This window comes from Scyliorhinus canicula, chromosome 17 (assembly GCF_902713615.1).
Source record: "Scyliorhinus canicula chromosome 17, sScyCan1.1, whole genome shotgun sequence".
In the NCBI taxonomy this organism is placed as follows: domain Eukaryota; kingdom Metazoa; phylum Chordata; class Chondrichthyes; order Carcharhiniformes; family Scyliorhinidae; genus Scyliorhinus; species Scyliorhinus canicula.
Window position 1 is genome coordinate 80,306,821 of NC_052162.1, and position 24,107 is coordinate 80,330,927.

At 47.3% G+C, this 24,107-nt stretch overlaps 1 protein-coding gene across 10 annotated transcripts in view; it reads right to left on the reverse strand.

Annotated features, from left to right (window-relative positions):
* Positions 1-20,148, reverse strand: part of aifm1 (apoptosis inducing factor mitochondrion associated 1) — a 73,450-nt gene extending 53,302 nt beyond the window's left edge. For 4 of the 10 annotated variants that reach the window (XM_038774888.1, XM_038774886.1, XM_038774883.1 and 1 more), the window contains exon 1: positions 19,989-20,136. In XM_038774888.1, coding sequence (XP_038630816.1) covers positions 19,989-20,076 — 88 coding nt within the window. In that variant the 5' untranslated portion in view covers positions 20,077-20,136. Of the gene's footprint in view, positions 1-11,657; positions 11,795-19,988 lie in introns of those variants that run through there. The other 6 variants (XM_038774889.1, XM_038774887.1, XM_038774880.1 and 3 more) reach the window with 3 other exon arrangements.
* Positions 20,149-24,107: the final 3,959 nt, after the last annotated feature.

Sequence of the window (24,107 nt, forward strand, 5' to 3'; positions counted from 1 at the left end):
GTACATAGAGCCCACTTAATAATAACTTGTATGAGTAGGTTTTTCATGGAGGTGGAGGATAGATGTGAACAGTGCCAAGGAGGCCCGGCCAACCACGCCCACATGTTCTGGTCTTGCCCCAGACTTGCAGAGTACTGGACAGCCTTCTTCGAGGCAATGTCCAAAGTGGTGGGGGTGAGGGGGGAGCCATGCCCGAAAGTGGCGGTCTTTGGGGTATCAGACCAGCCAGATCTATTCCTGGGGAGGAGGGCGGACGCCCTTGCCTTTGCCTCCCTGATCTCCCGCCGTAGAATCCTGTTCGGCTGGTGGTCAGCAGCACCACCCAAAGCTGCAGACTGGCTGTCCGACCTCTCAGAATCTCTCCAAATGGAGAAAATCAAATTCGCCATCCGAGGGTCAGACAACGGCTTCCGCAGAACGTTGGAGCCATTCACCCAATTGTTGCGATATGTTTTTGTGGCCAACGAACAAGCAGAATAATAGCCAGGTAGCCAAGGCATGAGAGGGAGGGATAGACCGGGGTTGGGGGGATACAGCTAAACCGAAGAGAAAAGAAAGGCAAATCACAGGAGGGGGCAGGGTGGGGTGGGGGGAGAAGAGGGTGTAAACAGGGAATAATAGAGGGCAACCAGAGAGGTGTAGGGGCAGGCAAGGGAATGATAACAGGAAGGAGGGCACGGGAAACGATAACAAACTTGGCAAATACAGGAACAGAGAGCAAGGAAAATATAGGCGAAAGACGGGACGAACGAACGAAGCGCAGGTGAACGGGAGACGACAACGACAGCGAAAACCGTCAAGGAGAAGTAACAACACATGATCCATTTGTGTATTGCTCTCTCTGCATTGGACATAACTAATGCAAGGGTTTCTCTGACACCCAGATGTATATGTACCCCCCCAGTCTCCCCCCCTCCGCAAACAGGTGCCTACTTATATGTTGAAAATAATATTGACAATTGTAGAGTTGCTGTTGTTGAGCTAGTGCATAATATCCTACCAGTTTTTTGTGCGTGTTTTCTTCTCCTCTACATACATATGTATATATTTTATTCTGTGTACATAACTGTAAATATATTTTGTTCAAAAACCCAATAAAATACATTTATTAAAAAAATCTTAGTAATTCCGCCAGGTCCGCTGGGTGACGCTGCCGATCTCCATACATGCAGGACATCTCACCAGGCTACCCGAGAGGCGAAGGCGCAAACGTCAGCTCCCTTCCCCTCAAGTAGTTCCAGTAAGTCCGACATCCTGATGATCGCCATGAGTGGACAGGGCTCCATCCTGACCTCCACGATTCCCGGCATGATCTCAAAAAACGAGGCCCAAAACTCGACCAGCTTTGTGCAGGACCAAAACACGTGGGAGTGGTTCGCTAGCCCCTCTGGCATCACTCGCATCGATCCTCCACCCAAGGAAAAAAAACACGTGCACAGAATGATCAGGTGTGCCCTATGCACACCTGACTTCAGTTGTATCGGGTCCAGTCTAACACAAGAGGAGGTACAACTCACTGTCTAGGAACTCACTCCAAAGCCCTCCTTCTAGCTCGAGGTTGAATTTGTCGTCCCACCTCTCCTTGTCTCATCTAACAGGTCCCTTACTTCCTCTAGCAGCTGCCTGATGTCTGAGATCTTCCCCTCTCTCATCCTGCAATAACATTCTGTCCAGCAAGGTGCTTTGGCAACTGAAGAAAAGAGGGAGCCTCCTTGCGGCGAAAGTCCCTTATCTGGAGAAATCTAAACTTGCTCCCTTTCAGAAGTTGAAACTTCTCGGTCAGCTCCTCCAGTCTTGCAAACCTACCATCCACATACATGTCCCTAAACCTCACCATCCCCTCCTCCCTCTTCCAGGTACTGTATGTGGCATCCATTCCTGCTGGAATGAATCTATAATTGTTGCGAATTAGTGCCAAGGTGGACATGTCCTTCAACCTGTAATAGTGCCCGAATTGGTTCCAGACTTTCAACGATGCTTCCACCACCAGGCTCTTAGAGAACCCGGCTGGGGAGAACAGGAGAGGGGCAGCAACCAGCACCTGCAAGGATGCTCCCACACACAATGCTTCCTCCATTTGCACAGACTCCGTCCCCAGCTCTCCAAGCGAACCCCGCACCCATTCCATGTTCACTGCCCAGTAGTAGTACATAAGGTTGGACAGTGCCAGACCTCCTGAGCACCATCCCCTCTGCAGGACGGTTTGACAAATCCTGGGATTCTTCCCCGACCACAAAGGCTGAGATCAGTTTATCCACCTTTCATAGAATCATAGAATTTACAGTACAGGAGGGCATTTGGTTAATCGAGTCTGCAGCCCTTAGAAAGAGCACCCTATTTAAGTCCATGCCTCCACCCTATCTCGTAACCCAACAACCCAACCCAACCTCTTTTTTTGGACACTAAGGGCAATTTGTCACATCCAATCCACCAAACCTTTGGACTGTGGGAGGAAACCAGAGCACCCGGAGGAAGCCCACACAGACACGGGGAGAATGTGCAGCCTCCGCAGACAGTGACTCAAGCTGGGAATCGAACCTGGGACCCTGGAGCTGTGAAGCAACTGTGCTAACCACTGTGCTACCGTCTCGAAAGATTTGAGGAGAAAAATCAAGAGCGACCGAAACACAAACCGGAACCTCGGTCGGACATTCGTTTTTATCGTCTGCACTCTCACCACCAGGGAGAGGAGGAGTGAATCCCACCTTCGCAGGCCCCCATTCACCTCTTCCGCCAAACTAGCCAGGTTCGGTTTATGGAGCCAGGCCCAGTAGGGGTGCTGGGTCCGACCTTCCTCCAACCTTACATCTGCACGATGTGGTGCGTGGTCGGAGATAACTATTGCTGACGATTCAGCCCCCACCAGCCCTGGAAAGACTGATTTCCCAACTACAAAGAAGTCTATTCGGGAGTACACCCTTTGAACATGTGACAAGGAGGAGAACTCCCTCACCATTGGATGTCTGAACCTCCAAGGGTCTAATACAGCCTCCCCCCCCCACCCTCCGTTCCATTAAAACAGTCAGCTCTTTCACCATTCCCGACTGTGCACATGACCTGAGACTTGACCTGTCCACCCTCGGATCCAGGACACAGTCAAAGTTACCCACTATCATCAGTTGGTGGGAGGGGAGGTCGGCATCACCGTCACTGATAAATTCTTGACTTCCGGTGGCGGCAATGAGCAGTTAAGCCGCACATTCGGCGGCTCCCGCGGAGAACGGACTTTGGGGCTCTTTTCAGGGCCCCCAACGGAGCTGTAGCGGCAAATCCCAACGGGGGAAGAGGGCAGTAGTCGACCCCAACGGTCCCATGGTCCAGACCAGGAGTGGGGCAGAGAAAAAGCCGAAGAAAGCACCTCTGAAAAAACGGGGGCAAGAAGATAAAATGGCGGCCAGCGGAGACCTCGAGGAACTGAGGAAGTGGGTCCAGGAGCAGCAGGCGACTCTGCTGCGCTGCTTCCAGGAGCTGAAGTTGGAGCTGCTGGAGTCCCTGAAGGTAACTAACAGGGAACTGATGGAGACCCAGACAGCCCAGGGGGCTGCGATCCGGGAGCTGCAGCAGCAGGCCTCCGAAAGGGAGGACGAGGTCGTGGCCGTGGCGGGGAAGGTGGAGATGCACGAGGCGCTCCATAAAAGATGGCAGGAGCGGTTCGAGGAGCTGGATAACCGGTCGAGGAGGAAGAATTTGCAGATCCTGGGCCTCACGGAGAGGCTGGAGGGGTCGGACCTAGCAGCCTATGTGGTGATTATGTTAAACTCGCTGATGGGGGCTGGGTCCTTCCAGAGGCCCCTGGAGGTGGAGGGGGTCCACATAATTCTGGCTAGGAAGCCCAAGCCGAACGAGCCGCCACGGGCGGTGTTGGTGAGGTTTCATCGGTTCGTGGATCGTGAGTGTGTGCTCCGGTGGGCCAAGAAGGAGCGGAGCAGCAAGTGGGAGAACACGGAGGTGCGGATCTTCAGGACTGGAGTGCGGAGGTGGCGAGGCGGAGGGCCGGGTTTAACCAGACGAAGGCGGTGCTCCACAGACGGAGTGTGAAGTTCGGCATGTTGCAGCCGGCGCGTCTGTGGGTCACCTATAAGGATCGGCACCATAATTTTGAGTCCCCGGAGGAGGCGTGGGCCTTTGTGCAAGCCGAGAAATTGGACTCAAACTGAGGGTCTAAGATGGGGGATGTTGTATAATACTGTATTTGCATTTGCTTGGTTTAGTGTAAGAAGTGGGTTGGCCTTAGGGCGGGTGGGGTGATGTCGTACTGTTTTTTCTATATGGGTTTTCAAGCAGGGATCGGGTGGACGGGTTCGGGCAGAGGGGTAAACGGGGAGTTCGGGGAGCTGGTGGGGGGGGACTGACAATGGGAGTGGCCCTGGAGGAGGCGGGGCCCAGCAGGGCGAAAGCGCAAGCTTTCTGCGGGTTTCCCGCGCTGTGAGATGGTGGGGGCGGGGCCGGGGCTGAGAAGCGCGGGTTGTTGCTGGCTGTTTTCTTTTCCCGCGCAAGAGCGGGGGGAGTGGGGACCCGTTGACGGGCACAATGGAAGAGGGGCAGTCCCACGTGGGGAGGAGCCGAAGGTAGGGCGGGAGTCGCCGGGGTCAGCAGAAGATAGCTGGCTCACGGGAGTGCTGTGGAGGGAGGGGCGCAGCTAGGAGGGGTCCTAGCCTTGGGGGGGGGGGGGGGAGGGGGGGGGGGGGGGTACCGGGTTGCTGCTGAAACGGTCAGGAAGGAGCTGGAGGACGCAGGGGGTGCTGGGGGGGGTTGCCGCCGTGGGAAACTGGCAGAGCGGAGGACACTGGCCGGGGGTGGGCAAGGGATGGGGTACGGCTAATCGGCAGGGGAGGGGGTAGGGAGCCCTCGGATCCGGCTGATAACCTGGAATGTGAGGGAGCTGAATGGGCCGGTCAAACGGGCCCGGGTATTTGCGCACCTGAAGGGACTGAAGGCGGATGTGGCCATGCTCCAGGAGACACACCTGAGTGGTGGACCAGGTTCGGCTGAGGAAGGGATGGGTGGGCCAAGTATTCCACTCAGGGCTGGATGAGAAGAGGAAGGGGGTGGCGATCCTGGTGGGGAAGAGTGGTGGACCAGGTTCGGCTGAGGAAGGGATGGGTGGGCCAAGTATTCCACTCAGGGCTGGATGAGAAGAGGAAGGGGGTGGCGATCCTGGTGGGGAAGAAGGTGTCATTTGAGGCGTTAAATGTGGTGGCTGACAGTGGCGGGAGATATGTGATGGTGAGTGGCAAGCAAAGATATGCGCAGGCCCCAGAGGAGGGATTGCTGGGGGAGGCGTAGCCTTCAGGCCAGATTTGACCTATTGACTACCAGAAAGGCGGAAGCTCAGTGGAGGAAAGCACAGGGGGCGGTGTATGAATACGGGGAGAAGGCGAGCAGGATGCTGGCACACCAGCTCCGAAAGCGGGACGCGGCCAGGGAGATTGGGGGAGTGACGGATAGGGCTGGGAAGGTGGTGCGGAGGGGAGTAGATGTTAATGGGGTCTTCAGAGACTTCTATGGGGAACTGTACCGGTTGGAGCCCCCGGTGGAGGGGGGTGGAATGGGGCGCTTCTTGGACAAGCTGCGATTCCCGAGGGTGGAGGAGGAGCAGGTGGAGGGACTGGGGGCGCCGATCGAGCTGGAGGAGGTGGTCAAAGAGATAGGGAGCATGCAGTCGGGGAAGGCGCCGGGGCCGGACGGGTTTCCAGCGGAATTTTATAAAAGGTATTTGGACCTGTTGGGCCCCCTGTTGGTCCGGACCTTTAATGAGGCAAGGGAGGGGGGGGGCTTTGCCCCCAACTATGTCACGGGCGCTGATTTCCTTGATCCTGAAGCGGGACAAGGACCCTCTGCAGTGCGGATCATATAGGCCGATTTCGCTGCTGAACGCCGATGCTAAGCTGCTGGCAAAGATCCTAGCCACTAGAATAGAGGATTGCGTGCCCGGGGTCATTCATGAGGACCAGACGTGGTTTGTGAAGGGAAGGCAGCTGAATACAAACGTACGAAGGCTCCTCAACGTTATTATGATGCCGGCTGTGGAAGGGGAGGCGGAGATAGTGGTGGCATTAGATGCGGAGAAGGCCTTCGATAGGGTTGAGTGGGAGTATTTGTGGGAGGTGTTGGAGAGGTTTGGGTTTGGGGAGGGGTTTATCCGGTGGGTGAGGCTGCTCTACGAGGCCCCGATGGCGAGTGTAGCCACAAATAGGAGGAGGTCGGAGTACTTTCGGCTGTACCGGGGGACGATACAGGGGTGCCCCCTGTCCCCCTTGCTCTTCGCGTTGGCAATTGAGCCCCTGGCCATGGCATCGAGCGAGTCAGGGAACTGGAGGGGCCTGGTGCGGGGTGGGGAGGAGCATCGAGTGTCGCTGTACGCGGACGACCTGTTGCTGTGTGTGGCGGACCCGGTGGGGGGGATGCCGGAGGTGATGAGGATTCTTAGTGAATTCGGGGGTTTCTCGGGGTATAAGTTGAACTTGGGCAAGAGTGAGGTGTTTGTGGTACATCCGGGGGATCAAGAGGAGGGGATTGGTAGGCTCCCATTGAAGCAGGCAGGGAAGAGCTTCAGGTACCTAGGGGTCCAGGTGGCGGGGAGCTGGGGGGGCCCTGCACAAGCTCAACCTCACAAGGTTGGTGGAGCAGGGAGGAGGAGTTTAAGAGGTGGGATATGTTACCGCTGTGACTGGCGGGGAGGGTGCAGTCCGTTAAGATGACGGTGCTCCCGAGGTTTTTGTTTCTGTTCCAGTGCCTTCCCATCCTTATCCCGAAGGCCTTTTTTAGGAGGGTCAACAGGAGTATCACGGGATTTGTGTGGGCGCATGGGCATCCGAGGGTTAGAAGAGTGTTCCTGGAACGAGACAGGGATGGGGGGGGGCTGGCGTTGCCCAACCTCTGTGGGTACTATTGGGCTGCCAACGCAGCGATGGTGCGTAAGTGGGTAATGGACGAGGAGGGGGCAGCATGGAAGAGGATGGAGCGTCTTGTGTGGGCACGAGCTTGGAGGCGCTAGTAACGGCGCCATTGCCGCTCCCTCCAACAAGGTATACCACGAGCCCGGTGGTGGTGGCTACCCTCAAAATTTGGGGGCAATGGAGACGGCACAGGGGAGAAATGGGGGGTTCGATGGAGGCCCCGATACGGGGGAACCATCGGTTTGTCCCAGGGAGCATTGATGGCAGATTTCTGGGCTGGCACAGGGCAGGGGTTAGGAGGTTGAGGGACCTGTTTGTGGAGGGGAGGTTTGCGAGCTTGGGGGAGTTAGAGGGGAACATAGAACATAGAACACTACAGCACAGTACTAGTAACTGAACTCCAGGATGAACATTTGCCATCAACCACCACCCTCTGTCTTCTTTCAGCTAGCCAATTACTGATCCAAACCGCTAAATCACCTTCAATTCCATACTTCCTTATTTTCTGCAATAGCCTACTGTGGGGAACCTTATCAAACGGGAAGTTTGGGCTCCCCCGGGGAACATGTTTCGGTACATGCAGGTTAGGGCGTTTGCCAGGCGGCAGATGGAGGGGTTCCCCTTGTTGCCCCCAGTGGGGTACGGGACAGGGTGCTCTCGGGGGTGTGGGTTGGAGGAGGGAGGATTTCGGACATATACCGGGTGATGCAGGAGGTAGACGAGGCCTCGGTGGAGGAACTGAAGGGTAAATGGGAAGAGGAGCTGGGTGAGGAGATTGAGGAGGGGACGTGGGCAGATGCCCTGGAGAGAGTGAATTCCTCCTCTTCCTGTGCGAGGCTTAGCCTCATACAGTTCAAGGGGCTGCATAGGGCCCACATGACTGGGTCGAGGATGAGTAGGTTTTTCGGGGGCGAGGACAGGTGTGCTAGGTGCTCGGGGAGCCCAGGAACTTCTTCACCCAAAGGGTTGTGAATCTTTGGAATTCCTTGCCCAGTGAAGCAGTTGAGGTTCCTTCATTACATGTTTTTAAGGTAAAGATAGATAGATTTTGAAGAATAAAGAGATTAAGGGTTATGGTGTTCGGGCCGGAAAGTGGAGCTGAGTCCACAAAAGATCAGCCATGATCTAATTGAATGGCGGAGCAGGCTCGAAGGGCCAGATGGCCTACTCCTGCTCCTAGTTCTTATGTTCTTATGAATCACGCCCATATGTTTTGGGCGTGCCCAGCGTTGGGGGAGTTTTGGAAGGGGGTAGCAAGGACGGTGTCGAGGGTGGTGGGATCCAGGGTCGAGCCAGGCTGGGGACTCGCAATTTTTGGAGTGGAGCCCGGAGTGCAGGAGGCGATAGAGGCCGGTGTTCTGGCCTTTGCGTCCCTAGTAGGCCGGCGAAGAATCTTGCTCCAATGGAAGGATGCGAGGCCCCCAAGCGTGGAGGCCTGGATCAATGATATGGCGGGGTTCATTAAATTGGAGAGGGTGAAATTTGCCCTGAGAGGATCAGTTCAAGGGTTTTTCAGGCGGTGGCAGCCTTTCTTGGACTTCCTGGTGGAACGGTTGGGATGTGGCGGGTGCTATCTCTTTCCCTTTTGTTGTTTGGGGGATCTTGTGGTTTTTTTTTTCTTTTTCCTTTTGTTTGAAGTTGCTCTTGAAGTTGGAGGGGTATTGTTCTTGGGATGTTACATAGAACATAGAACAGTACATCACAGAACAGGCCCTTCGGCCCTCGATGTTGTGCCGAGCAATGATCACCCTACTCAATCCCATGTATCCACCCTATACCCGTAACCCAACAACCCCTCCCCCCCTTAACCTTACTTTTTAGGACACTACGGGCAATTTAGCATGGCCAATCCACCTAACCCGCACATCTTTGGACTGTGGGAGGAAACCGGAGCACCCGGAGGAAACCCACGCACACACGGGGAGGACGTGCAGACTCCGCACAGACAGCGACCCAGCCGGGAATCGAACCTGGGACCCTGGAGCTGTGAAGCATTTATGCTAACCACCATGCTACCGCGCTGCCCTTACCGCGGTTGTTTGTTAATAGAGTTAAGATGTTTATATTTTGTAAAAATTCCAATAAAAATTATTTTTTTTTTAAAATGATAAATTCTTGATAAATTCTGCATCATACCAGTTCGGGGTGTACACGTTCATCAGTATCACTGTACTGGTTATCGTATTTATTAGACAGATTGCCCTCTCGCCCTCACATTAAAATGTGATTGATACTCTTGTTTCACTCAGTTCTTCCTTACGCGCACTAAGATCCTTGGCCCTAAGATGTTACATCGGCTCTCAGGCTTTTCAAGTGGGAGAAGGCTCATTTTCTTTTGACCAGACCATTAAGCCCCCTCATGTTCCAGGTAACCATCCGGGGGCCGAGGGAGTCTCTGCACCACCCCCCTTTTACAGTCAGCTATAATCACTTTCTGGACATGCCACTGCATGCCCAGGCTTGCTTTTTTCCTCAGTCCGTCCAAGATGGCCACTGCCAGCACCTTCATTCAAACCATCCAACCATGAAACCTGTGAGATCAACATACTACCCATCCCCCTTTGATTGGACAGCTAGCCACACCATTCCCCCAAGTACACCAAGAAACCAGCTAGCCCCAGCACATAGGATTACCCACCCAGCCCTGCCAGACACCATCCCCCTTCTTGGGAGACATGGTGCAGACCCCACCTTCCACTCCCCCCTCCATCACTTCCGTTTACTATCATGCCTGCTGCGAGCATGGTGCCCCCACCCCCAAACAAAGCCCAACTACCCGAATGATCCCTCACAGCGCTGAACCCCCACTCTCACCATTTAAAGTCGCCCATGCTGGAAGACGAACAAAATAGAAACCCAAAGACGAGTTACTAACTCCTCTTCTCCCAGATGAATTAACCCTGATACCTATAGTGTTCAGCCCTGTAACAAGGCCTATAAGAGAAATAACAAAACAAACATGTAGAAATTCCTAAATAAACATCCATGACATTGCGCCCCCGCGCTCAGTTCATTCCCAGTCAATTCTTCTGCACAAAGTAGTTTCCCTCCTCTGGCATGTTAAAGAAATGGACCCAGTCTTTGAAAGTGACTCAAAGCTTCACCGCGTACAACATGCCAAATCAAACTTTACTTTTGAATAATGCTGTGTTTGCTTTATTAAAATTCCAATTGCCGCCTAGCCAGGTCAGCCCCAATGTCCTGGTATATATGAAGGAAGTATCCCTTCCAGTCACAGATCTGTGCGGTCTTCGTCCAACTTAGATACATTCCTGGCTCTGGAAGGTGGAGTCTGGCGATGACAGCATGCAGTGATTTTCCAGATCATGGTTGGCGGCCCAGTTCAGTTTAGGTGATTTAAGACCCCCCCCCCCTCCCAAACAAGTTTCCCGAGCAACTTCAAGATGTAATCGGTTGGGCTCTTACCTTCTGTGCCCCTCTGGTAGCCCCAGGATCCAGAGTTCTGGCACCGAGACCGGTTCTCTTGCTCGTTAATTCTGGACATTTGGTCGCTGCCAACATCATTATTTCAGCCCCCAATGAGGGAATTTGTCCGCCCCGCTCCATGACTGTCCTCTCCATTGCCAGGATCATCGCACCTTGCACTCCAGCCGCCACTCCATCCTGACCATCGAACCACGGAGGGGTCCACTGCTGCTTCGATGCCATTTCCATTGCCGACAACAGGTCCTCCTTCACTGCTTTTCTGTTTTTGGAGTTCTAACCACGATGACCTCCATCAGCCTCTTCGTCGAGGACTGAGATGGCATTGACGATGCTGCAAGATCTACCAAGTTCAACTTTGACCTGGCACGCAGGCCCACTGACTCCGATGTGGGGGTCTTGCTCTGTTTATTTGTACTCTCTTTGCGTCTAGTTTGGTAGCCCGCCGACATTCCCAACTGACAGAGTTATTGACGAGGATCAGGTTTGTCTGATTTTTTTCCAATTTTGGTGCCCACTCATTAGGTTGAAAAGGTCCAGAAACAGGTTTCCAGGTGGGAGCAACCTTTTGTGCAGACGCTTAGCTCATGGGTGCCACCAGAAGTCCAAATGGGGCTAAATCAAGGCACAGAATGGACATAAAATGGTGCTCACAGTACAGCGGACTTCAGCTATAGCGGTTTAATCCCTGCCGAATTGTCCTTTTTATAATCAAATTCATTCAGATATTCCTTATAAAAAAGTTTTCATTTTAAATAGGGACTGAGTTGAACTGCACATCATTTGAACTAACAGCCAGCACAGAAAAGTATTTCATTTGGCAACAACTGAGTTCTTATACTTCTTAGTAAACTACTGGAGTAAATTATGCCACTGCCCCTCATGCCGTACAAAATGAAAGTTAGGTTAAAAAAGTGTACTGCATTCATAGGAATCACCATCTCGAATACAACTCTCAACCTTCCTGAAAAAAACAAACTAAATTTGCTCCTATAATGTGAACCCAAATTCAGCTGACAATAGGTCATGGGAACGGGTGTTGTTCCTAACTGCTATTGCAATCAAATTTATAATCAAAAAGTGGATCTAAAGGGCCAATGAAATCAAGGGTCACACAATCAGGAAAGTTAAGTGATTTATGTAATCCATATGGTATTTTATAATTTCTTTTCCAGTTACTGGAAGTACCTAGAAAGCAAAGAAGATGAGCTGAAAGAAGAGAGATGTTAGGAAATCCTGGGGGAAACAAAAAGGAAGTTATTGAGAGAAGGAGCGGCAAGCTCATTCCTTTTATTAAACAGCCCTGCTACTTACATATGCACCAGCTCCTAAACTTGTCAAGCCAAAAAGCACTAAATAAATAGTGCCAGAGCCACCAGGTTCAACGCCGCTAGCCATTTGCCTGTTCATCTGCTGGTCTAAGGGAAACTTCCATCGCTGTAACAAAGTGCCTGAAGAGTAAAATTTATTGCAAAAAAGTCAGGATGTGATGATGGATACTTCTAGAATTATGGAAGACTGGATAAGAGCAACAAGGTTATAACTCGATTAAGCATTTGGGATGATGTCAAATATTAAAGTGAAGCTCGAGATTAAATAGCCATATGACTTCAATACTACACATACCATTGTCACGATAAAGTGAAAATAATGCTAATTACAGTGATAAATCATGCTGAAATGACTATCAAACCTCAGAACAGAATTATCACATGAGGGTCATATCAGAATTTTATATCTCAAAGGTAAAATTGTTAGGTTAAGTACACAAAGAACATAAGGAATAAGAGCAGGAGCAGACCACATGGTCTGTACAGTCTGCTTGTCCATTCAATACAATCATTGCTGATGGGTTATTGAGACCATAGTATAAATCATTATTAAGTATATTACTTAGAGTTCCATTTTAAGTTCAAAGATTTTACACTCAGAACATACATCGAGAAAATAAAACAAAACAGCATAAATCCATTAATTCACAGAACCCACAGTGCATTTGTGCAATTCAAAGTGCTGGGGCAGATCTACCATTTTGAACTATAACATTTGAGTGTATGGAATAATTCTCAATTGTTTTGAACCCAGTATTAGCAACTGGAAGGATGTGGCATTTGTAATTGCAGGAGCAAATTATTTGGAGACCATGCCAGCTCTCTGTAAGGCAATTTAGCCAACCCCATTTAAGTACCCATCTAATTTCCTTTCAAAATCACTGATTATCTCTGCCTCCAACACCCTCATAGTGCAAGACTCACTACTTTACAGTCCCCCTTCATCTCTTGCTCAAAATATTAAATCTGTGTCACTTAGTCCTCTAGTCCTTGTACAATCAGCAAATGGAACAGCCTGCATGTCACTGACCAGTAAACTAACTTGTAGTATGTGAAACAGTCAACATACCTCTGACGTGGTGATAAAACACAAGATTTACTTTAACCATTGCACATCAATTGCTTTGACATTTCTATTCAGCAAGAGTAGCCAATACTGCAACAAACCAACTTGACCGCAGGGGAATACATACCTTGATAGTATTTACACGGTGAAGCCCAATTGATTTTCTAAAAATTAACAGTATGTACTTGTATCGGAGAAACAATTTTTAATTTAGTACTCCTTGCAGTACAAAGTGAGATTCTGGGAGCATTTTCATCCTTATTTGGAATGTGGTTTCTTTGTTAGGTGCAGCACCAGAATTAGTTGGGTGTAATAATATAAAAATACCCATGTTAGATTAATCTTTTAAAATGAAGGGGCATGCCTCAAAGAATAGTTTCATGAATAAATCAAAATTAAACTGAAACTAAAAGGAAAACTTTATGAAGTATGGGTGCACAATATGATAATCATGAGTGATGCAGATGTGTAATAGGAGGATGGAAAGACAAAGAGGAAATATAAAATTAACAGATAATATTGAATAAAATAAGGGTTATTATAGTATATAAAGCAAAGGAACAGTTAGAGAGAGTAGGACCACCCCGAAATAAAGGAGGGAGCCTAAATGTGATGGATTAAGGCATGGAAAAGAAGTATTGAACAAATATTTTGCACGTTTTCACAAATAATGGTGGAAATGAGACGGTATTGGGGAGTATGGAACATTTGTTAGATAGCTGTAGAAAATAAATTTGTTTTGGGGGGGGGGGGAAAAAGCAAAATGAATAAGTGCCTCAGTAGGCTCAGATACCCTGCATGCTGGGCTGGATCAGAGTGGAAATAGTAAGGCCCTAGCCACAATTTTAAAGCAGTAAACATACAAATTATGACACATGATTACTGTACAGTCAATATACTGCTGCACAAGAAAAAGAAATGCAACTTTATAGTGCCTTTCCGAACCGTAGCACATCCCAAAGCACTTTACAGCCAATGAAATACTTCAGAAATCTAGTAGCTAGTTGTAATGTAGGAAGAGGTGGTGGCATAGTAGTATTGCCACTGGACAAGTGATCCAGACTGATGCCAAGTTTGAATTCGACATCTTGCTGATGTTGAAATTTGAATTCAATAAAAATCTGGGATCAATTACTTTTGGTTGTTGTAAAAGAACACATGGTTCACTAACGTCCTTGAGAGGAAAAAAATCTTCTCATCCTTGTCCGATCTACATGTGATTCTTAAATTCTCTCGGAATGGTATCCCACTCAGTACAAGGGTTAGGCAACCAGCCAGCGACACCCACAGCCAATGGGTTTTTTAAAAAGCAGCACTCAAACTGTGCACAGCATGGTCCAACAAACAGAAATTAAATAAATGATCAGGTTTTTGGTGTTTGATATTGGTTGAGACAAACTGTGGACAGAACACCAAGCAAAATCTCCTGTTGTTCCTTAAATAATGCCACAGAATTTGTTATGCCCACCTGAGAGGAGACCACTTATCAGAAAGACACCACCCCAAGAGTGGTAGGGAGCACCCTGGGGTAGCAAATTTAAAACAGAGGCGGAGAAACAAGTTCTCTCAAAGGGTTGTGAATCTGTGGAATTTGCTATCCGAGAGTGGGGTGGATGCTGGGATATTGAGTAAATTTAAGGAGGAGCTAGACAGATTTTTAATTAGTAATGGGTCGAAGGGGTACGGAGAATGGGCAGGATGGTGGAGTTGAGGCCATGATGAGATCAGCCATGATCATATTGCACTGTGGAGCAGGCTCGAGAGGCTAAATTGCCTTCTCCTGCTCTTATGTTCTAAGAAAGAACTATCTGTCTAATTCTACCTTCCAGCTCTTGGTCTGTAGCCCTTTAGGAACAGCACTTCAAACACAAATCTGGGGTTCTTGATTAATGAGATTTCTTGATTAATAAGGGGATCAAGGGTTATGGGGAGATTGCAGGAGAATGGGGATGAGGAACATATGAGCCATGATTGAATGGTGGAACAGACTCGTTGGGCCAAATGGCCCAATTCTGCTCCTATGCCATATGGAGTTAGTACTGCCTCAGCATTGCAAACTTAGATTATATACTTAAGCCTGGAGAGTGGAGGTTGAATATACAACCTTCTGACTCAGATGCAAGCACCATCACTCAGTCACGGCTGTCATTTGGCGAGAAAGATAAACCAAGGAACCATAATCAATAACAACGATTATCACTGGAGAAAGAAATACTAGGCAAAAATATGTGACTAAAGGCTCACAAGTCCCTGCATCCTTGGCTCTTAAAGGTGGCTGTAGAGATGGTGATGATGGTAAATCTTTCAAAAGTCTCTAGGTTGCAAAAAGGTCCCAGTGGTTTTGAAAAAAGGAGACAGGAAGAAGGGAGCTATAGACACGTGAGTCAAACATATGTTAGCACGAACAGGCCGGAATCTACTATTAAGTAGAAGCAGGACATTTAGAAAATCATAATAAAATAATGTTGACTCTGCTTGATTGTATGAAACTGTGCTTGACAAATCCATTATAGCCCTTTGAGGTACAATAAGTAGGGCAGATAAAAGGTTATCAGTATTTCAATTTCCAAAAGACATTTCATAAGGTGCCATAAGACAAGAACTCATGGTATTGGAGTTAATATATTAGCATGTCTGGAGGATTGACTAAGTAACAGGAAACAGAGATCAATGAAAATGGATCATTCCGAGGTTGGCAAGCTCTACTAATGGGTTGCCACAATATTGGAGCCTCAAATAATATTTACAATCTATATTAATGACTTTATCCAAAAGACTGACTTGTGGGCAGATTTGCTGATGAGAAAAAGATGAGTGGGAAAGCAAGTTGTGAAAGGGACACAATGAGTCTGAAAGGGATGTAGATTACTTGACTGGGCAAAAATGTAGCAGCTGGAGTATAGCATGGGAACATTTGAGGTTGTCTATTTTGGTAGGAGGATTTGTGATAACCCAGAAGCAGCTATAAATCAGGAAATGGTGAGGGGGGGAATTCAGAAAGATTAGTCAGCGGAAAAGTGGTACTGAGTAAACTGTTGGAGCTGCGGGCTAACAAGTGCCTGGGTCCTGATGGTGTTGATCTTAGGGTCTAGTGCAGTAGTTTATGTATTGTTCCATAACTCCCTAGATTCAGGAACAGTCCCATTAGATTGGAAGATAGCACATTTAACTCCATTATTCAAAAAAGAGGGACAGAAAGCAGGAAACTACAGGCCAGTTAGCATAACATAGGAAAAATGCTGGAAGCCATTGTTAAATAAGATATAGCAGGGCATTTGGATAAGTTCAAGGTAATCAGGCAGAGTTAACATGGCTTTGTAAAAGGGAAATCTTGTTTAACCAACTTATTGGAGTTCTCTGAGGAAGTAACATGTTTTGTGGATAAAGATGAACCGGTGGATGTACTGAAGTTGGATTTCCAGAAGGCTTTTGATAAAGTGCCACATCAAAGGTTCGATTCCCGGTTTGGGTCACTGTCTGTGTGGAGTCTGCATATTCTCCCTGTATCTGCATGGGTTTCCTCCGGGTGTTCCGGTTTCCTCCCACAAGTCCCGAAAGACGTGCTGTTAGGTGAATTGGATATTCTGAATTCTCCCTCTCTGTACCCGAACAGGCGCCGGAATGTGGCTTTTCACAGTAACTTAATTGCAGTGTTTCATTTTATAAATTTAGAGTACCCAATTCATTTTTTTTTCAATTAAGGGGCAATTTAGCATGGCCAATCCACCTAACCTGCACATCTTTGGGTTGTGGGGGTGAAACCCACGCAGACACGGGGAGAATGTGTAAACGCCACATGGACAGTGACCCAGGGCCGGGATTCGAACCCAGTTCCTCAGAGCTGTAGGCAGCAGTGCTAACCACTGCGCCAGTGTCTCCTGTAAGTGGCTATATTTATCTGCATGGAGACAATCTGTAACAATGATCACAGCATTCTCTCTTTCTGCCACTTGATGCTGCAAAATGTTTTACCTTGTATCTTTTACCCCAGCTTATTTCTCTGCTTATATCAGTGTCCTGCTGCTTTCTCCATGGTAGCCCCGTGCCACACGCCGCCCCTTTCATTGCAGTGTTAATGCAGTTGTGACAATAAAGAATATTATTAAAAATTATTGCAGAAATTAAAAGCTCATGTTATAGGGGGTAACATAGTCGCAAAGATAAAAGATTGGCTGGCTAACACAAAGCAGCATAAATGGGTCTGTTTCAGGTTGGCAAGATATAAGGAGTGGTGTGTTACAGGGATGAATGCTGGGGCCTCAACTGTTTACCATTTTTATATAAATTACTTGGTTGAAGGAATTGAAGGAATAGTTGACAAATTTGCACACAATGATAGGTAGGATAGTAAGTTGCGAACAGGACACAAGGAGGCTACAAAAAGATATAGATTGGTTAAGTGAGTGTGCAAAGATCATACAAATGGAGTGTAATGAGGGAAATTCTGAATTTTCCATTTTTTGCAGGAAGAATCAAAAAATAAAGCTTATTATCTAAATGGTGAGAGTTTGAAGAGCTGAGGTGCAGGATGTCCTAGTGCATGAACCACAAAAGGCTAGTATGCAAGTACAGCAAGTAATTAGGAAAGGTAATAGAATGTTATCATTTATTGAGAGGGAAATTTAATGTAGAAGTAGGGTGGTAATGCTTCAGTTGTACAGGCCACTCATGAGACTACATATGGAGTACTGCATACAGTATTAGTCACCTTAATTAAGGAAAGGGGTAAATGCATTGGTTGCAGTTCAGAGGTTTATCAGACTAATATCTGGATTACAGATGACAGGCTTCTATCCACTGGAGTTTAAAAGAATAAGGGTTGATTAGATTGAAACATAGAAGATCCTGCAGGGTCTTGACAGGGTCGAAGTGAAGAGGAGATTTCTTCATGTGGAAAAATCTAGAACTAGGGGTCACAGTTTACAGTAAGGGGTCGTATATTTAAAACTGAGATAAGATTAATTACTTCCCTCAAGGGATCGTGAGTCTTTGAAACTCTCATCCTGAAAAGGTGGTGGAAGCAGAGTCTTTGAATATTTTTAAGGCAGAGGTGGAAAGATTTTTGGTTAGCAAGGGGATCATAGATTATCTGGGGTAGGTGGGATTACTTTCAGATCAACCATGATCTTAATAAATAGCAGAGCTGGCTCGGGGGCTGAATGGCTCCTTGTTCAAATGTAATAGAAAAGCAAAGTGTTATTTATATGGTGAAAGGCCACAGAATGATGCGGTACTGGGATCTGGGTCTCCTCATACATGAAACATAAATAGCACACATGCACTGCAAATAGCTAGGACAGAAAAAGACCTTTATTGCTGGGACGTTGGAGTACAAGTCAGTAAGTCTCACCAGAACTGTATAGGGCATTGGTTGGACTGCACCATATTGTTTTGGCTTCCTTATTTAAGTAGGGCTACACTTGCATTTGAGACAGTTCAAAAAATACTCACCAGGAGGATTCCTGGGATGAAGAAGTTTTCTTACAAGGAAAGGTGGATTAGGTTGAGCAGATACTCATAGAAGTTTAGAATGTGGTGATCTTATTGAAAACAGGATGGTGAGGAGGTTTGACACAGTACATACTGAGAGAATGGTTCCTCTCATGGAGCAATCTAGAACTAGAGAACATAGATTTGGAATAAGGGATTGCCCATTTAAAACAAAGATGAGGAGGATTTTTTTTTTCTCAGAGACAAGAATATTTGGAACTTCTTTGGAGATCAAACTCAAATTGGATATTTGCTTTGCAAAACATTTAGTCCGCAAGCATAACCCTGAACTTCCAGTCACTTGTCATTTTAATTCTCTCCCCTCCCATTCAGTCCACTCTGCTATCAATCTCCTATACTGATCCCACAACATTCAAAGGAAGCTCGAGGAAGAGCACCTCATCTTTCGATTTGAGAACTTACAACCTTCTGGCCTCAAAATGGAACTTGACAATTTCAGGACATAACCATTACCCATAACCATGTAGTCAGACATGTGCTTGTAATGGTTCAATTGTTGCTATTTCTAGATCCTGTACACCCATCGTTTGCTTCTATACTTACCTCACTTTAACCTTTTGTCATTTAATCCCTCCTGCCTTGCACATGACCACAGATAGAACATACAGTGCAGAAGGAGGTCATTCAGCCCATCGAGTCTGCACCGACCCACTTAAGCCCTCACTTCCACCCTATCCCCTAATCCAATAACCCCTCCTAACCTTTATTTTGGTCACAAAGAGGAATTTATCATGGCCAATCCACCTAACCTGCATGTCTTTGGACTGTGGGAGGAAACCCACGCAGACATGGGGAGAACGTGCAGACTCCACACAAACAGTAACCCAGCGGGGAATCGAACCTGGGACTCTGGCGCTGTGAAGCCACAGTGCTATCCACTTGAGCTACTGTGCGGCCTCTCCGTTTTGCTCCTCCCAACTGCATAAAACTTGTTATATTTCTAACATTACTCAGTTTTGATGAAAAGTAATTCACTAAAAATGCTGAACATTTCCAACATTTTGTTTCATTTTAGAATTCCAGCCTCTACAGTATTTTGCTTTTATATTGGGTTATCAAGATGTTTGCATGTACCACGACCTGCTTGCCACCTTCATTTAGTGCTTGGTGGCGTTGACCTTGGACCAAAGAAAAGTGCTTACTTGCTGCGAATCGCCACAACCTGCATACAACCAGTGGACGATTTATATTGTTTTCAAGTGAAACTGGTCGTCAAGCTGACTTTACGTCCACGTCGGATATTAAAACAAACGTTCAAGTGTGAAAGCACACCAAAAAAAGGGACTTATTCCCACGGCCAGGTGTTTTTGGCAGATCCTCGACACAGCTATGGATTATTTCAGTGCTTTATTTATGCAGATATGGAGACACACCGCACTCCAGCTGTGCAGTTACAGGAATGGATCTGGTGCAGGTCGCACTGTGGTAACTCCTGGGTATGAATGATTTCTCAAGAGTGCATCTGGCACAGCTAGATCAACATCCTCCTTATTCGGGCACAGGTCACAACTGTCCCTGCTTCTGGAGTGCCGCCTACCAAGAACTACCAACAAAATCAATCAAACGGGCGCGCCGAACATGCCAGGGTGCGGGGCCGACACACATGCAAGTTTTGCCTTCAGACGTTCCCACGACCTTGGCTCGACAGGGCCCCACACTGACCAGAGGGAGCAAACCCGCGGCCTAACCCCCCCACCCAGCCCGCCCGCCAAACTGCGCTCTCCCCAAACCTTTTACCTCGTCTCTTGGCGCTACTCCTCACTAGGACGGACGACGCCCGGCTCAGTGGAGCCAGTTTCTGCCACGCCACCCTGGATTGGAACATGGTTGCGGCTCAGCAATCTGCCGTGTGTCCCCGTCCTCCCCACCCGTCACCCCCAACTCTTCCCCCGGCTTCTAGCTCCAGCAACCCCGGCCGCGCCGTCTGCGCGCAGGCGCACGTTGTCGCGGCCGCTCCGCTCTTCCCCTCAGCGGCAGACAGAGGGCGCCGCAACAAGCTACCCACGGACAATGCAACAGAGCAAAAGCAACAGGTAAGCCAGACAGGAATGGAACTCCCTGAGGTCAAGGCAAATTAAAGTTGGAGCTTATCCACTGATGGGTATGCTTTGGGAGTAAGGTCATTAAATTTTAGTCACAATTGAGTAATTCTGAATGTCACTTTATTTTACTGACGTTTACAATGGAAATAGAACATTGGACCTTGAATGGTCATGAAATATCCCAAGGTGCTTCACAGGAAACACTATCAAACGAAGCATGATACCAAACCATGAACGGAGATATTAGGTAAGCTGAGCAACGCTTGCTCAAATAGGTCATTTTAATAGGGAGGAAAAACGGAGAGGTGCAGGGAGGCATTCCAAAGCTTGCAGAATGCACAAGAGGTCATAATTACAAGAGGTTGGAAGACAATAAAGGAAGAGGCAAGGCCATGGAGGGATTTGAAAACAAGGGTGAGAATTTTAAGATCAACACATTGCTTGAGCAGAAGCCAATACAGGTCAGCCAGCACAGGGGTGATGAGTGAACAGAATTTACTGCGAGTTAAGACACGGGCAGCAGGAGGTTTACGGAGGGTAGAATCTGGGAGACCAGCCAGGGGTTTGTTGGAGTAGTCAAGTCTAGAGCTTATGAAGGAATGGATGAGTGTTTCAGCAGCTGAGATGAAGTTGGGTGATGCTAATAATCTTTATTAGTGTCACAAGTAGGCTTACGTTTACACTGCACGGAAGGTTACTGTGAAAATCCCCTAGTCGACACACTCCGGCACCTGTTCTGGTACATCCAGAGAGAATTCAGAATGTCCAATTCACCTGACAAACACTTCATTCGGGACTTGTGGGTGGAAACCAGAGCACCTCGAGGAAACCCACGCAGACATGGGGAGAACGTGCAGATTCCGCATAGACAGTGACTCAAGCCGAGAATCGAACCCAGGTCCCGGACACTGTGAAGCAACAGTGCTAACCAATGTGCCACCATGCCACCCCTGTTACATACAGGAGAGGAGTTAATTTAAACAGTATTAATTTCTCCACTAACCACCTCTCTGTAAAAAGGTGTTTTTTGATTTGCTTTTCCCTTTATATGTGGTGGCATATACCCCAATCCCTCAGTTTTGGTGTGATACAATTTTTATTAATAACCCCACAACAAACTCAAGATAGGATAAACACAAAGGGTTGATTTTATTTGCATACTCTCAAAATGCGGGAGGAGGATCGCAACGCTGCCTCCTTTGCATTTGATTTACAGTGCGGAGACCACTGAGAAAATAAATATTAGACAGAATTTTACAGCCCTTCCCACTGGCAGGATTCCCCCCCCCCCCCCAGCCACTTCTCATGATGGGTTCCCCAGCCACTTCTCATGATGGGTTCCCCAGCCACTTCTCACAATGGGTTCCCCAGCAGCGGGGCCGGCAAACCGTGTAAATTACCATTGACTTCAGCGGGACCAGAAGATCCCACCAATGGCCAATAGCTCACCATCTCCATCGCAGGAAAATTGGACAATTCCAGCTATTGTTTCAAATGGGATCCAGAATAGAAGTCCAAGGCGATATTCCTTCACTGAGGTTGGTGTACTGAAAACTGATACAGTGTAATTCACTATTCCAGTGGGGTTGACAGTACACAATGAGATGAGCATGCAGAGATCAATTAGGCTTATTTGCGAGTGTCCAAGGTTCCAATAGAAACAGTGTAGATGGGGCCAGGTATACAATCTGGGCAGAGCTCCTTTCCTGTGATGCTGCCAGTTAGATGGTAAAATGGTAGGCTGAGTTTGCAGTACAGCAAGACAATATTACTGCTTCCACAAACTAGAGGTCGATGTCACATAACTCTCATCTGTCCACACCACCATTAACAAAAGGATATGTATCCATCATCTTGAGGTTGTTAAATGTTCCAGCCATTAAGAATTGAATGGAAGGTTGAGGAGGCCCTTTGTCCTCCTGGACAAGTAGAGTCTCTTTGGCTAGTCTGGATTATGAAATTGAGATGGCCTTTGTATAGCTCTCTTTGAATGTGGGTTGTGCAGCTCACGGGGGGGGGGGGGGGGGGGGGAGGTGCTTAGTCTCGCTTTAGAGATAAAGAGGTTCAAGTTTCCCTGATGCTTGCAGGTAACACCTTTTGTTCAAAGGTCACAGCCAGACATGAATCCAGTAATTTCTTTTAATTTACAGTTCTCAATTCATTTTTTCCAATTTAAGGGGAAATTTAACATGGTCAATCCACCTAACCTGCACAAACAGGAGGAGAATGTGCAGTGACCAAGAGCCGGGATCGAATTTGGGACCTCGACGCCGTGAGGCAGCAGTGCTAACCATTGTGCCCGGTGCTGCCCTCTCAATTCAGTAATTTAAAATAACTTTGTTTAATTAAAAAAATTTTGAAAAACAATGACGATGTCTACGTGTATTTTTAAAAATATACAGTATGAAGTCTTAGTCCCCTTACCCTACAGAAATTAAAATAAGCGGTCTTAAAGATAGAACAAGTAAGAGGTTGGATACTCACCTCAGGTTCAATGTAACACCAAGGTTGCAAACAGACTGGCTTTTTTTCAAACATTTGTCAGGGAATGAGATGCAGTCGGGATTTAGGAAACAGAATTTGGAGTGGGGACTGAAAACAGTAGCTTCAGTCTTCCCAATATTTAATCACAAATAGTCTGGATTTTGGGTATAAGAATAATGGTAAGGCTGTCATCATTCAATATTATTATGGAGTAAATTGAATAGCAACTTCCCTGTTCTGAACAAGGGCAGTTTAACACAAAATCAGAAAGTTGCTGTCTGCTTTTCCGTGCTTGTTACAAACTTCGCTACACTGGAACAACTTAGCAGTCTAAATTTGAAGAGCACAAAGTTGCAATTAGATTACCCATTAGATACCCAACTAAACATGACAGAAAATGTCATCACTTTATTATTCAGGTGCAAATTAATTTTTAATGGGATAATCAATCGTAATTACTGCCAAACAGCATCGACCACTGAAAATTCATTTTTTCAAACGCAGAGGCTGATTCCTACAGATTTTAATTATCACTGAAGTATTAAAACTTTTTAAAAAGCTTTTTATCTGTTTTATCTCACTCTTCATCCCTTCGTTCTCTCTTTTTCTTAGTTTCACACTTTATTTTAAATCACTACATGTTCAAATTTAGAATCATAGGATGGTTGCAGCACAGAAAGAGGCCATTCGGCCCATCACGTCTGACCTGACTCTCTGTAAAAGCAATTCAGCTAGTTCCATTTCTCTCCCCTTCCCTGTAACCCTGCACATTTTAAATCTTGTGCTGACTATCCAATTATTTTTGAAAGCACCATGGAATATACCTCCACCATATTCTCAGTCAATGCAATCAGATCCTAACTGCCCACTGAATTTAAAAATATTTTCTCATGTTGCCTTTATTTTTGTTTAGCAAATCACCATAAGCCTGTGTCCTCTGGTTCTTGACCCTCCACCAAAGGTGAGAGCTATTTTTATCTACTCTGTCAGGGCCTCTCATGATTTTGAACAAAACCAAATCTCCTCTCAACATTTTCTGCTCGAAGGAAAATAACCCCAGCTTCCCCAACCTTTGTTCATAACTGAAGTCCGCCATCCCACATTTTCATTAATCCTTTCCACACACACTCTAACGGCTTCTTAAAGTGGGGTGCCCAGAAATACGAAAAATTCCAGTTGAGGCCAATCCAGTGTTTAGATTCTTCATAACTTCCTTGCTTTTGTACATGAGCTCAGGATTCTATATTGCCCTTTTGTTTTGTTTTTAATTTTTTTTCCAATTAAGGGGCAATCCACCTACCCTGCACTTTGGGTCGTGGGGGTGAGACCC